The following is a 14686-nucleotide window of genomic DNA, read 5'->3' as shown; positions in this document are numbered from 1 at the left end:
ACCCGGCTGGAGATCTGCACCTTCACCCAGTTTGAAGGAGCAGCTCTAAGGCGATTCCTACATGCAACTCCTGCTTATCAGCCATTTCGGTTCCAGGCCAGCCCTTGTGACACCCTTGCGGGGCCTGTGCTGTGAGGAAACGGGATATCTTGTGCATGTGCAAAAAAGAGTTATTTATAGATAGCAGAGAGTAACACAATCACTAGCAAGCTTTGTGTGTTTTTATTCACTGGACCTTGTGCTGTTAGACAGGAGAAACATGGAGATTATTTTATCACTCAGCTTGAACTGAGGCATGTAAGAAATGGGAAAGACCCTTTTGAGTGGAGCATGGCCTAGAGGCCTTCAGTGCTGGGATTCAGATGTCAGTCAGAAAGTGTCACCTTTCAGCTGGGGTTGCTTTGACATTTCCCAGTCTCAACCTGGAGCTTTTTAGGAGTATTTTATCCCACCTATTTAGGCTTTCAGCAGGACTTTTATAAATCAGTAAAAGGTTGCAGCCTTTCAGTCCTGGGTGCATCTACTTTGAAATGCAATGATTTTAGCAGGGGATCTTCACAGGAAAAGAGGCACAAGACTCTGTGAGGGTTTGCAGCAAGGAATACAGGAATTACTTGACTTAATGACCAAAACTGAGCCTGCAATTTCAGTCATCAATCATGACAGCTATTGGTCACCATGTGATTGCACTCAGTTTTATGAGCTTTTTCTTGCAGTAGTCATTAGGCGAATGCAGCAGACATAAAGCAGATGCGGTGGTCATTAAGTGAAGGCCCAGTAGGTAAGCAAAGCCATGGTTCAATGGGGCTTTTTTTCTGGAAACTGGAAGTAAATATCAGTTTTTGATTAAAAAAACCCATCATAAATGGTGGTCATTTGACCCCGGGGTGCTTCAAGTGGCCATAAATGTGGTTCCATTCCTGAGCACCCAATCCCGCGTCCCCAGGGGAGACCACCGGAAGGTCATAAGTAGTTTTGGTAACTGGATGGTTTGCTAAGCGACTGGTCATAAGTCTGTATTACTTTGAATAGGGAGGGAATGATACGAGATTCAGGAACTAAACTAAACAAAACAGAAATCGAAAAAGAAAGCTTGTCAAAATGGATCGATGTAGTAGAAGCCATGATTTTTGTCATGTCTGTAGAAGTTGCAACTGGCATCTTGCAACTAAGAAATGTCTGGTCTGGTCCGGAGGCTGGCTCCCCATCATCTGTTTTTTCTTTCCATGTTAAATCTGAAAAGATCTCCTGGCCATTTCCCAACAGATTTCCTTACACACATTTCCAAAGCCAGACCAGAGAAACATATATGGTTATGGATGGTGCATGCAGCTCACTCTGGGTTCAGGTCAGGAGGGTCCCTTGCGGATGTTTGCCTCCCATGCTCTGCAGGGGCCCAGGAGGTTCAGGCAGTTGCCCTTCAAAAGTAACTGTTGACAGTGAGAGCATGAACCTCCCTACCCTTCAATGCACCATTTCCACTGCAGTGTACAGATGCAAAACCACCTGAGGGGAGCAGAGAACCCGCATCAGGACCAGGCTGCCTGAGAAGGAGCAGCCCATCTCCATAAAGTCCTGACTGTCGCCATTTCTGAGCAGTGTTTGTGGGCCTCTGGAGGAGGACTAAAGTCTCCTGTTGCATTTCATCTACAGCACATCGATGCCTCCTCCGCCTCTGGCTCCCTTGCCCAGGGACTGAGAACATGCTGGTGCTGCCCTGCTTCAGCAGCCAGAATGATCAACACTTGCAATTAAAGAAAAGGAAGATTCTGATGATTATAGTATATGGAAGTTATTCCATCAATGGTTAGAGAACAAATATAAAAATTAGAAAGAAAAACAGAGAAGTGAAATATGGAAAATGTTTTAACAAAGTTAAATAAGCTAAGAAGAGGATTGTTATAATAGTAGGTATGTTAGGTATTAAGAATAGACAAAAGATTAAATATGGCTGTGAATCTTAATTGTTATTGCACAAAATATTTGTACCCATACTACACACTGTTTAATGAAAGATGAAATGTTTGCATTAAAATAAAATTTAAAATTTTAAAAAAAGGAGCCAGGATGGGGGGCAAGCTGAGGCCGAGGTCCTGGGGCAGATGCAGACCTTGGCACTGGGCGCAGACTCAAAGCCCACCTGCCAGAGATCTATTTAGTCAGTTCGGTAAGAGTTTGTGGTCCCTTTTCTGCAACCTACTTCAGAGAAGGAAAAAGTTTCAGAAAGTGAGAATGGAAGGCAAGAACAGGGATGGGTTTGCATAATGTGCAAGACCCATTACACAGCACTCCTCGACTTACAAACCATAACTGGAGGTGGAAAATTCATTAAGTGGTGTGTGATTAAGTGAGGCATTGCAGGACCCTTTTTACAATCTTTTTTGCCACAGGCATTAAGCGAATGAGTCTGGTTGTTAAGCAAGACATCACACGATCATGGTTTGTGACCTTCCCTGCCAGTTTCCCTGTAGACTTCGCTTGTTGGAAGCCACCTGGGAAGATCGCCAAGGGTGACTGTGCAGGTGATCATGTGAGGACCAGTCATAAATCACTTTTTTCAGTACCATTGTAACTGAACGGTCGCTAAATGAGTGATCGTAAGTCAAGAACTATCTCTGGGTTTTGTATTGCGTGCTGCAATGTGTGAACCAAGGCATTGTATTTTCTATTTGATGATTTATGGCTTAATAGCAATAGCCTTTAGACTTATATACCGCTTCACAGTGCTTTACAGCCCACTTTAAGCGGTTTACAGAGTCAGCCTCTTGCCCCCCCAACAATCTGGGTCCTCATTGTACTGACCTCGGAAGGACAGAAGGCTGAGTCAACCCTGAGCCGGTCAGGATCAAACTCCTAGCTGTCAGCAGAATTAGCCTGCAGTAGCTGGCATTTTAACCACTGTGCCATGTTCCAATAAACCATGATAAAAGAAAATACAGGTCCAAAGTCAGTGATCTCTTCACTCAGTTTTAGCTCTGCCCCCAATTTCCTGCTTGCTCTGGCTCTTCCTCCTATGTGATTCTCCTGAGGCTGCTGCAGAGGAACTGGGTCCTTGGTGTGAAAATGTTCCTCCACACCTTTTCTTGAGTCTAGAAAGCACAAGCTACTTATCCAGGGATTAGGTGGAAGGCAGCTCCAGGCACCAAACAGATGGAGCAAAGCAAGCTCATCAGAATTGCTTTCTCTTTCTTCTCATACAATAACCATGTGAGTGGAGGAAAGACAGGAAAACACTAAGACATACAATCCATAAAACCAGAGCTTCCTTACAAGAGCCTATTCTCTCTGGGTCCCAGCCTATTCTCTGCAAGGGTCCTGTCCAGAGACCAGGTCCATCCATTCCAAGGATCATGCAGGAGGATCCAGCCAGGCTTTCCAACATCTGTGGCTGAAAGGCAGGAAAGTTGGAAATTATGCTGACTGAAGACCAATCCTCCCCCAAAACATGAGGGCAAGAAAAAAGGCAAACACTATTCCTGTTTACCAGCAAAATTAAAAATGGAACATCTCTTTTAGGTTGAGTTTAACTTCTGCCTTTATATATGGCAGGGGGGTCATACTCAAGGTCTGCGGGCAGGATCCAGCCTGTGATGTGGTCAGATCCGGCCCACAGGGCCGTCCTGGAAAATGGAAGGGGCTGGCCCACGTTGCTTCAGCCCAGTCTACCCAACATGGCTTTGGCCTGGTCTACCCACTGCAAAGAGGAAATATGACAGCAGTTTGGGGAGTGGTATCACGCTGGCCATGCCCACCCAGTCAGCCACACCTACCCTCCAATTCCAAGGTCAACCACAGCCCTGTTATATGTCATCCCTAGTCCTTCTCTTCATTAGGCTAGACATATCTATTCCCTCAATCATTCATCAGGCCTCTTACCATCTTTGTTGCTCTTCTCTGCACACTTTTCAGGGTCTCAACATATTTTTGTTTCGTGGTGACCAAAACTGGACGCAGCATTCCAAGTGTGGTCTTACTAGTGCAGTATATATTGGTACTAATACATCATGTAATCTCTGTAAATGCAGCTAAGATCATGTTGGCTTTTTGGCGGCTGCAACACACTGCTGGCTCATATTTAAGTGGTTGTCCACTAGGACTCGTAAATCCCTTTCACAGTGACTAATGCTGAGCCAGGTACATCCTATTCTATGCCTGTGCATTTGGTTGTCTTGCCTAACTGCTGGATCTTACTTTTCTCACCAGTTAACTGCATTTTGTTGGATCGGGCCCAGTGTTGAAAGAATAATTTTTGAACTTGGTCTCCATTTTCTTTGGTTTGAGAAAATGGCCCCCAATTCACCTTGTAGTTGTAGCCTCGAATATCTTTCCATAATGTTTAATTATAGAGTTGTTTATCAAGAACAGGATTGCTGTTAATTATTTTTAAATTGTGCTTTTAAAATGGTTTTATTTTTATACAAAAAAACATGTATTAGTTATTCGTTGATTTGATTCTTGCTTTTGGAGGAAACACAAGGCCAGCAAGCATAACCCCAAGAAACAGAATAAAGTAGAGGTTTTATTTGAAGTAAGTCCTGCTGAGTTCCTGGATCAAGACTTCAAATTCAAGAGATTTTCCCTGCTGCCGGTTGCCTGGGTCAGCCTAATTGCTTTCGGTTACTTGGAGCTAACGTGGCCTCTAGAAACCAAATGTGATTTCTTGGAGCCGCCAATTATGACTCACTCTAGAAGGCAAAAACACTCTGATAATTTTGCAGCCCTGTCTGGGCACTTCCAGCCCTTACATGCTCAGACAAGAAATGAATGCAATGGGCACTCTGACATACTTCTGGGGTAAAAATTAACAGGGATGGGAGGGTGACATTTTCCCACCTGGTTCCTCCAAGCGGCCAGCAACAAACATTCAATCACTTGCTGCTGTAGGAGCTGGAAGTAGTGTGTGTGTGAGGAGGAGAGATGGCTTGAGTGCAACCTTTCCAGAGCAAAGGTAGCATCCGTCTCAGCTGGAGCTCACTTCCCTGTCAAAGACAATCACCCCAGCAAAACTCTTTAAAAATGAAGCTGAAGAAACAAGTGTGATCTTTACCTTCCCTCCAGTGTTGTGTTTTGCAACCTTAGCAACTTTAGGGGAGTTCAACTCCCAGAATTCCTCAGCCAGAATTGCTGGCTGGGGAATTCTGGGAGTTGAAGTCCACTCATATTAAAGTTGCTCACTTTGAGAAGCATTGCTCCAGTGCTCCCTGATATCAAGACCGTGGAATGGAAATTTAGCAACAAGCCTTTATCATAGGCTCCTGCCTTGAAAGATCTGGTTCCCCTCTTGGCTTCGGATACAGCAGTGCCTATGAATTTCGGGGAGATCTTGTCTCCCAGACTTGTTTTGGACCCCACTGTCAAGGAGCTGGGGCCAGTGGAAGAGTAGTTTTAGCTGGTCGTCTGAGCCCTTTTCCTTAATCAATCACCCATTGGAATCCTACAGGGTTGCAACATAGTAGACCTATCAGCTATACATAGTGTTGCAGGTTTGCCTAAGCAACCTCGCCATAGGCTCTGGTGGAGACTTTCATAATCTGACGGCACTGGCGCTCTTCTGTCTAGGGCGATGAAGGGGGCACCGGGATCCTGAAGGGGAGGTGATCCCACTCACAGCCTTATCCCCACAGCCGCCATTTTAGGCGGAACTGAAAGTCACAGTCTCAACAAGAGAGCCCAGCAGCTGAAGCTGCCAGACTGGCCAAGGGGATAGCGGTATGAGGAAACTAGAGGCAAAGAGGAGTGCTGATGCTAGTAGAGGGCTACGTTTACACCAGATTAACCCGTTGCTATGAAGTACTCCCACTCATATCTTGTCTCCCCATCTTCGAAGCACGGGAAACATCCCTCTGCAGCCTCTGAGAAGCAGATTGGCTCATAAGGAATAACCGCCCCCTATTTCCAATGGCGTTAGAACCGCCCACCATGTTATCACCGGGCAGACTAGTTGATGAGATGCAGCCGACACGGCGGTTACGAAAAGGGTGCCAAAATTCCCGTCGGTCCACTTTTGAAGTTGTAAGGCTGGCTAGCTCTATGTTCTGAACAGAAGGGGTCCAACGGCGCAAATTGCTGCCACCGCAATTACAGCTGAGAAATATGGTAGCCGGGCTGAAAGCCGCTCCCCTGCCCCATTATGAAAGCGCTGGGCGCAGCAGGAGCGTACCATCTAATACAAGGTGGACTGGCTCTGAGGGAGCTCTCCCGCCGCGGTGTGATTGCGCAGGGCACTTAGCCGTGTTGCGCTACTGAAAAAGCTACTTCACTGGTGTTACAAGGCGGGCTGACCCTAAGGGAGCTCTCCCGCCATGGCTATTAATGGTGCAGGGCGCTTACGCCACGTTGCACTGCCTTATAAGGCAGAGTGGCCCACAAGGGGCTCTCCTGTCACAGTTAGCTTATCACTGGGCGCGTCCGTTGTATACGTTTAGATTACAAGGTGGACTTGCCCAAAGGGAATCTTTTCGCCATGGCTATAATGGATGCATGCGCTTCCGCCCATTGCAGCTGTTCTCCTTTCTCTCCCTCCTCCTGTTATAAAGCAAGCTGAAAACAAATACAAGATTCCCAGACCCAAATTAGGCCCAAAATTACGGTACCCATGGAGGCTGATCTCCGAGGTGGCACAGTGGTTAGAATGCAGCACCACAGGCTACTTCAGCTGATTGCTAGCTGCAGTTCGGCAGTTCAAATCTCACTGGCTCAAGGTTGACTCAGCTTCCATCCTTCCAAGGTGGGTCAAATGAGGACCCAGATTGTTGGGGGCAATAGGCTGCTTCTGTAAAGAGGGCTGTAAAGCACTGTGAAGTGGGATATAAGTCTAAGTGCTATTGCTAAGTGCTATTGCTGTTCCTATCGCTACCATACCAGTATCTTGGAAGTCAAACTATATTAAAGGTTGCCCACTGGGGCATTGGCCCTCTGAACAGCAAAGCTGCACTGCTGCCAGTCAGAGTCTGGCTAGCTACTGTCAGGGTCCCCAGGATTTTAGGCAGATGGTCTCCTTCACTGGAACCTGGAACCTCACTAGAACATGGAAGGTGATCTGCAGGAAGAGTAAAGAAGTTCCCTCTCTCTCAGCCCAACTTACCTCACAGGGTTGTCATTGTCAGGAAAATAGGGGGAGGAAAGTGTATTGGATATATTCACTGCGTTGTGTTATGACCCTGCCCGAGCTACTCGACGTGATAGCCACAGTGGCAGTTGATACACCCAGGCTTATGGTCATGGGTGATTTCAACTTGCCGTCCATTGGTGAAACGTCGGAGATGGCTTGGGAGTTCATGGCTTCCATGACGGCCATGGACCTGACCCAGTTAGTTCATGGCCCCACTCACAGGGGGGGGGACACACGCTGGACTTGATTTTTGTCTCTGGCCAGTGGCTGAGTGGTCTTATTATAGGGGATATAGACATGAAACCCTTGTCATGGTCAGATCACTCACTCCTTTGTCTGGACCTTCGAACCGCTACACCCCGCCACAGGGAGGCGGCGCCAATTAGGTGGGTCCGCCCCAGGCGCCTGATGGATCCTGATAGGTTCCAGATGAAGCTTGGGCCATTTCCTGAAGATCTGGCACACGACTTGGGCGAGGACCTGGTGGCTGCCTGGGATCGTGCGGCTGGTGGGGCCTTGGATCGAGTCGTGCCTTTGCGGCCTCTGACCCGGTGTTGATCCCTCGTGGCTCCTCGGTTCACCGAGGAGCTGAGGGAGATGAACCACTGGAAAAGACACCTAGAGAGCGGTTGGAGGGCCAGTCTCGCTGAATCTGACCGAACACTGGTAAGGTCGCATATTAAGACCTACTTAGTGGCGATAAAAGCGGCAAAGTTTAATTACTTTTCCACTCTTATTGCGTCATCAGAGAATCGTCCGGCTGCCCTGTTCAGAGTGACCCGCTCCCTGCTCCACCCGGGAGCACGGGAGGACCCCTTGGAAGGCAGGGCTGAGGATTTCGGACAATATCTGTATGACAAAATGGCTCAAATCCGGGGGGATTTGGACTCTGACTGGATAGATTCGGGCAGGGTGGCGAGGAATAGTCTTGAGAACGTTATCTGGGAAGAGTTTGACTCTGTGACCCCTGATGACGTGGACAGGATTCTGGGGAGACTTAATGCGGCCACATGTTTACTGGATCCGTGTCCTTCCTGGTTAGTACTGGCTTCCCGGGAGGTTACACGAGGCTGGCTCCAGGGAATTATTAATGCTTCGTTGAGTGAGGGTTACTTCCCCATGGCCTTGAAAGAGGCGGTGGTGAGGCCTCTCCTCAAGAAGCCTTCCCTGGACTCTGCAGTATTAGCCAACTATCGTCCTGTCTCCAACCTTCGCTTTTTGTCGAGAGTGTGGTCGCACGACAGTTTCCGCAGTACCTGGAGGAAACGTCTTATCTAGATCCATTCCAGTCGGGTTTCAGGCCCGGGCACAGCACGGAAACGGCATTGGTCGCGTTGGTTGATGATCTCTGGAGGGCTTGGGACAGGGGTTGCTCCTCTGTTCTGGCCCTGTTAGACTTCTCAGCGGCTTTTGATACCATCGACCATGGTATCATGCTGCACCGGCTGGAAGAGTTGGGGGTGGGAGGCACCGTGTTAAGGTGGTTCTCCTTTCTCTCAGACCTGTCGTAGTTCGTGTTGGCAGGGGGGCAGAGGTCAACCTCGAGGCCTCTTATATGTGGAGTGCCTCAGGGATTGGTCCTCTCGCCCCTTCTGTTCAACATTTGTGTGAAGCCGCTGGGCGAGATCATCCGTGGCTTTGGGGTGAAGTCCCATCAGTACGCTGACGACACCCAGCTGTACATCTCCACCCCAGGCCACCCCAACGATGCCCTTGAAGTGATGTCCCAGTGCCTGGAGGCTGTGCGGATCTGGATGGGGAGGGACAGGCTCAAGCTCAACCCATCCAAGATTGAGTGGCTGTGGTTCCTGGCATCCCGATATAGTCAGTTGACCCCATCACTGACTATCGGGGGCGAGTCTTTGGCCCCCACAGAGAGGGCTCGCAATCTGGGAGTCCTCCTGGATACGCAGCTGTCCTTGGAGGAACATCTGACGGCTGTGGCCAGGGGGACCTTTTATCAGGTTCGCCTGATTCGCCAGTTGCGGCCCTTTCTTGATCGGGATTCCCTGTGCACAGTCACTCATGCCCTCGTCACCTCTCGCCTTGACTACTGCAACGGTCTCTACATGGGGCTCCCCTTGAAGAGCACCCGGAGGCTCCAACTGGTCCAGAATGTGGCCGCGCATGTGGTCACGGGAGCCGCATGGCGCTCCCATACAACACCTCTCCTGCGTGAGCTGCACTGGCTCCCAGTGGTCTTCCGGGTGCGCTTCAAGGTGTTGGTTATCACCTTTAAAGTGCTCCATGGCATAGGACCTAGTTATCTTTGAGACCGCCTGCTGATACCGACGGCCTCCCATCAACCTATGCGCTCCCACAGAGAGGGCCTCCTCAGGGTGCCATCAGCCAAGCAATGCAGGCTGGTGACCCCCAGGGGGAGGGCCTTCTCTGTGGGGGCACCTACCCTCTGGAATCAGCTGCCCCCAGAGATAAGGAGAATCCAAGACCTCAGTGCCTTCCGCCGTGCCCTTAAAACCTTCTTTTTCCAGCAAGCCAGGCCTGCCTAACACTTTTTAAAATGTTTTTAATTGTTTGTTATTGTTTTTAATCATGGGGCCAAATTTATATATATATATATATATATATTTAATTGTATTTTAATGTTTGTAGTTTATGCTTTTACTTGGCTGTTCACCGCCCTGAGTCCTCAGGGAGAAGGGTGGTATACAAATTTAAAAATAAATAAATAAATAAATAGATAAATAAATTTGTAAACATAATAAAGGCAGGATACAGAAAAAGAAAGAAAGAAAGAGACATTGCCCAACTCCAGACTGACTCTGATATGATCCCTCAGAGCACGAGAAAACAGCCATGGGGGGGGTTTTTAAAAATCAACAAGGCTTGGTTCAAAGGCAAGCTGGAAATGCTCTGTTTTGCTGGGAAATTAAGAACTTAGAATCCTAGTTGAACAACCATTTAAATATGAGCCAGCAGTGGTTTCAGTTGCCAAAAAGGCCAACACAGTCCTGGGTTGCCTCAACCCAGGGATAGAATCAAGATCACATGAAGTATTGGTATTGGCTTATAATGCCTTGGTAAGGCTTGCACTTGGAATACTGCATACAGCTTTGGTCCCCATATCAAAAAAGATGTTGAGACTCCGGAAAGAGTGCAGAAAAGAGCAACAAAGATGATTAGGGATGGTTATATGAAGAATTGGGTATGGCTAGTTTAGAGAAAAGAAAGACTAGGGTGATAGCGATAGTCCAGTATTTGAGGGGTTGCCAGAAAGAAGAGGGAGTCAAGCACCAGAAGGCAGGACAGGCAGGACAAGAAGCAACAGATGGAAGCTTATCAAGGAGAGAACCAACCTAGAACTAAGGAGAAATTATCTCTCTGTGAGAACAGTCAAATCAGTGGAACGGCATCCCCCAGAAGTTGTGGGTGCTCCATCAGTGGAGTCTGGAAGCTGAGTCATAACAACTGGATTTCTTTTCTTTTTTGGTTTGAAATGTTTCGCTGCTTATCCAGGTAGCTTCTTCAGTCTGACTGAAACTTTTCAAACAAGAAGTCCAGTTGCCATCACTCAACTTCCAGACAACTCTACCTGGATGACTAAGAATCTTCATTGATATTTCATCCATCATGGAAGGTTTTCAAGAATAGAGTGGGCAGCCATTTCACTGGGATGGTATAGACTAGAGTCTCCTGCTTGAGCAAGGGGTTGGACTAGAACACCTTCAATGTCCCTTCCAACTCGGTTATTCTTTGTTCCATGATTGCAGAAACTATAAACCACCTTCCTCTGTCTTGATCTTTGGAGCTTTGAGATCAGGGAGTGGCTGCGGGGACAAGCAAGAGGGCGGTTATGGGCCCTGCAAAATGAATGGCCTGGCCAGTCCCCTCTGCTTGACATTTCCATGGGGAGGAAGAGGGGGCACTTTCTGCACACAATGCCACAATCCATTGTACATCTGAAGCTTCCGGTTCAGGAAATATTTTCCAGGGATCTACAAGAAATTTTGATTGCTTTGCTTCTGGACCTTTGTGAGAATTATGGATTGGATTTTAAGAGCAGCCATTCTTTCACTCTGAAGTATATTAAATGAGATTATAGATTTATGATTCTTTAGCAAAGTTCACACTGCAAGGAATAAAAGGCTTCTGAAAAAGAGGAGACTATCCTGGGGCTGGGGGAAATGCAATGCATTAGGCCCCCTTGTTAATATTAGTAGCAGGGGATCCTACACTCACAGGATGCCGCCACCTTAAATGGAAAGCAGCTGCTTTTTAATTTTTTTTTACCCCATTTATGATTCTCTTAAGAAGAGTCTTGCAAGTGTCGTCTCTCCCCGGTTAGCATCAGAACTGGCCTTGCCATTGCAGGTAGTCCTCAATTTACAACAGTTCCTTTATCAACAATTGGTAGTTACAAGGGCACTGAAAAAAGTGATTTAAAACCAGTCCTCGTACTGACAGTCAGTGCAGTGATCAAAATTTGGGTACTTGCAACAACTGCAATGTCCCAGGATCATTTGATCACCATTTGTGACCTTTCTAGCCGGCTTCTGACAAGTGAAGGCAAGGGGGAACAGTCACGTTTGCTTAATGACCACTGCAGCAATTTGCTTAACGACTGTGGCAAACATGGTAAAATCGGGGTATGACTCAAGGGTCTGGAGGCTAAAACATGAAGAACGGTTGCCGGAATTGGGTAAGGCCTAGTCTGGTGAAAGTAGGACCAGGGGAGATACGACAGCAGTGTTCCGGTATTTGAGGGGCTGCCACAAAGAGGAGGGGGGCTCAACCTATTCCCCAAAACTCAGGTGCTTTCAGAAGGTAGGCAGATCAAGAAGCAACAGATGGAAACTAATCAAGCAAGGAAGCAACCCAGAACTAAGGAGGAATTTCCTGACAGTAAAAACAATGAACCAGTGGAACAGAAGTTGCCTTCGGAAGTTGTGGGTGTTTCATCACTGGAGGCTTTTAAGAAGAAACTGGACAGCCGTCTGTCCGGAATGGTCTTGGGTAGGGGGTTGGGCTAAAGGACCTCCAAGGTCCCTTCCAACTCCGTTATTAGAACCACCTTGCTTAGCAATGGAAGGTCCGGCCCCAACTATGGTGGTAAGTCACGGAGTGCTTGTCCTCCCTTGTCAGACCTGGGGTTGGTGCTGCTACTTTCCTATGCCCACCCCGCCCCTGGATCTCACAGGTGGCCCAGAGACGCCTGTTTTGTCAGGCAGGAGCAGCAGCGGGTAAGAAGGCAGCCTCTTGGGAGGCCAGGTCAGCCTGCCGTCCCTGCCTGCCTCTTGCCAGTATTTGGCTCCAAGGCGGGAGAGGAGCCTCGGGGCGAGGAGGAGGGAGGAGCACAGCGAGGCTCTCCAGCCAGAGAAGCTGAGGCACGTCTAGGTTGATTCCCGGGCCGGCCCTCCTGCCTCCCTCCTCCATTACGGCCCCGGAAGCTCACAGCCGCCTCTTCTGTCAGGACCTTCGGGAAATTGAGAGAAGTTCTGCATCTGCCCGGCAAAATCCCGCGCGCCCAGAACTCCTCTCAATTTCACGAAGGTCCTGCAGGCGCGCGCGCACGCTCCCCCCCCCACGGCTGAGGGATGCCCTCGGTCGCCCCCAAAGGGTCTCCGCGCCTGAGGTGTGGGGGAGGGGCAGGGGGGAAAGGCCCCTCAGGGAAGCCAGGGCGGAGGCGGTGGAGAAGGGGCTGCTGCGGGGAGGGCAGAGAGGCTCCAACCGGCACCTGCTCCTCGGTCCAGGCGCTGACGGGCCTCTCCCCCCCAGGCTGCAGCCGACGCGTCTCCAGCACGGGGCACTTTTGCCAGCCCGGCGGCACGGCCGTCGGACCGGACTCCGGCCCTCCGACCAGCCCCCTTCGGGAGGAAGGGCCGACAGACCCACCGCTGGCTTCGGCCCCGGGAGGCTCGGGCGGCCGGAGAGCAGGGCTCCCTCCCCGCTAGCAGGGACCGGCCCGCCCTGGCCAGAACCCCCCGCGCCGGCCCGGCCCCGTCGCTCGGCTCTCTCACCTCGGCAGGGGGAGCCCCTCGCGAGCCGAAGACGCGGGCTGCCGATCGCGAGGCTGGAGCGGCGGCGGCTGCAGGGGGATCTTCGGAGCGAAGAGCGGCGGAGGCGGAGTGTCGGGGGGGGGAGCTTTCCACACCCCAGCGCGCTCGCAGGCCCCGCCCGGCCTCCCCACACGCCCTCCGGTCCGGCCGAAAGTTTCCCCGGCGGCGGCGGCGGCGGCGGTTGCAGCGCCTCTTCTTCGCACCGCGCCGATCCGGCATCGCCCACCGCGGGAGAAGGACTCACGGCGGCCCGACCGGGAGGCGGCCGCTCTGCTCGGGAAAACTTGAGCGGCCGGCGGGGACATCGCAGCAGGCGGGCCCCCGCGCGCTCCGGAGGCAACGCGCCGAAGCGGGCGGGGCTTCGGATGGGGGTCCCGGCGCCGGCTGCCTCCGGCCACTGAGCCCGGCCGAGGGACAGGCGGGGCCGCGCGACCCCCGCGCCTCCCCCGGCCCGAGATGTCGGCCACGAGCGCACCTGCGGCGACCCCCGCGGAGAGGGGCCAGGGCTGCCCCGCCGCCCCGCCGCCCAAGAAGAAGAAGCCCAAGTCCGGCTCGTCCAGCCTGCGCCGGGCCTTCAGCTGGCTGCGGGGCCGGCGGAAGAAGGCGGCGGCGGGCGAGCAGCCCGGAGCGCCCCCTGCGGAGGGCAAGAAGCGAGAGGAGCGGCGCCAGGGCAAAGGTGAGGCCGGGCCCAGAGGCGGGGGGCGGGGGGGGCTGAACCGGGGGCTCTTTCGGGGTCCCGCCGGAGTCTCCAAGCCGCGCGCCGAGCGAGCTCTCCTCGCCCAAAGTTGCAGCGCGAGCCTGTTGCTCCTTCCTCCGTCCTTGCCTCTCCCGGAGCAGAACCCGCTTCAGCCTTTACGCCACCTGTCCGTCCGGCTGGCTTCCCTCGGCCGGTGCCCCTCGGAGCAGAGCAGCGGGGGGACACGGAGCCCCGCCGAAGGGCCGTTTCTTTGGGGTCTTTGTGCATCGGGAAATGCCTGGGGCTGCCCAGGTGGGCGAAGGGCTCCGGCAAGCACTACTAAACCATCCGGCGGCAACCCTGCTTAGGCGCCCCCTCTGCAGTCTGGACAGGCGGTTTAGCTCTGGGGTTGGGCTGCAGCTGTGCCAGATGTGGGCCTCTAATTCCCCCCTTGCAAAAATGCCTTTCCTGCCAAGGCTGAGGCTTCTCCGCCGGCCGCTCCTTCAGAGTCCTCAGGTCAGGGATCCTGGGAGAACCCTGGTGCAGCTCCAGATCCCCCCCAAAGGAAGGAAGGAGGGAGGGAGCTTTGCAAGGCCTGATGCAAGCGGGTCCAACCCTGACCGGGTCATCTTGCTGGGGAAGCACAACTGCCCAGGCAAGGAAGGTTGTTGCTCTCCCTTAGGATTAGGACTTCGGATTGAGGGGTAGGGGGGAAGGGGTGGGGTGTCTCTGGCGGGCCGCTCAGTGCAGTCAGGCCTGAGCAGAGTTGAGAAAGTCCTGGACTGGCCAACCTGCGGCCCGTGTGCTGTAGCCCACCTGGAAAGCCTTTGGGCCAGGCTTCGCTGAAGCCACCATTTGAGAGAGTTTACCACTTCCTGCTGC

General features: G+C 51.5%; 2 protein-coding genes across 3 annotated transcripts in view; one reads left to right on the top strand and one right to left on the bottom strand.

The window, feature by feature from the left end:
• Positions 1-205: 205 nt before the first annotated feature.
• Positions 206-13433, bottom strand: LOC148112438 (uncharacterized). Its single transcript, XM_087876762.1, has 2 exons — positions 13090-13433; positions 206-3388 (listed from the first exon to the last, which is right to left on the bottom strand). The coding sequence occupies exons 1-2, from the start codon at positions 13431-13433 to the stop codon at positions 3349-3351; spliced, it is 384 nt and encodes a 127-aa protein (XP_087732888.1). The 3' UTR covers positions 206-3348.
• NHSL3 (NHS like 3) overlaps positions 13117-14686 on the top strand; it is a 63130-nt gene continuing 61560 nt past the window's right edge. Inside the window, exon 1 of one of the 2 annotated variants that reach the window (XM_034413212.3) lies at positions 13117-13804. In XM_034413212.3, coding sequence (XP_034269103.2) covers positions 13585-13804 — 220 coding nt within the window. In that variant the 5' untranslated portion in view covers positions 13117-13584. The remainder of the gene's footprint in view (positions 13805-14686) is intronic. The other variant, XM_034413211.3, reaches the window with a different exon arrangement.

Source organism: Pantherophis guttatus, chromosome 10 (assembly GCF_059756535.1).
Source record: "Pantherophis guttatus breed Tessera chromosome 10, ASM5975653v1, whole genome shotgun sequence".
Classification (NCBI taxonomy): Eukaryota; Metazoa; Chordata; class Lepidosauria; order Squamata; family Colubridae; genus Pantherophis; species Pantherophis guttatus.
This window is presented reverse-complemented; position numbering and strand designations above follow the sequence as displayed.

Excerpts from the sequence above, each read along its gene's own strand:
- LOC148112438 (XM_087876762.1), bottom strand. The coding sequence starts at position 13,433 with ATGTCCCCGCCGGCCGCTCAAGTTTTCCCGAGCAGAGCGGCCGCCTCC. Across the intron at positions 3,389-13,089 it reads GAGGGGCTCCCCCTGCCGAG|CCACAGATGTTGGAAAGCCT; the intron begins GTGAGAGAGCCG and ends CCTGCCTTTCAG.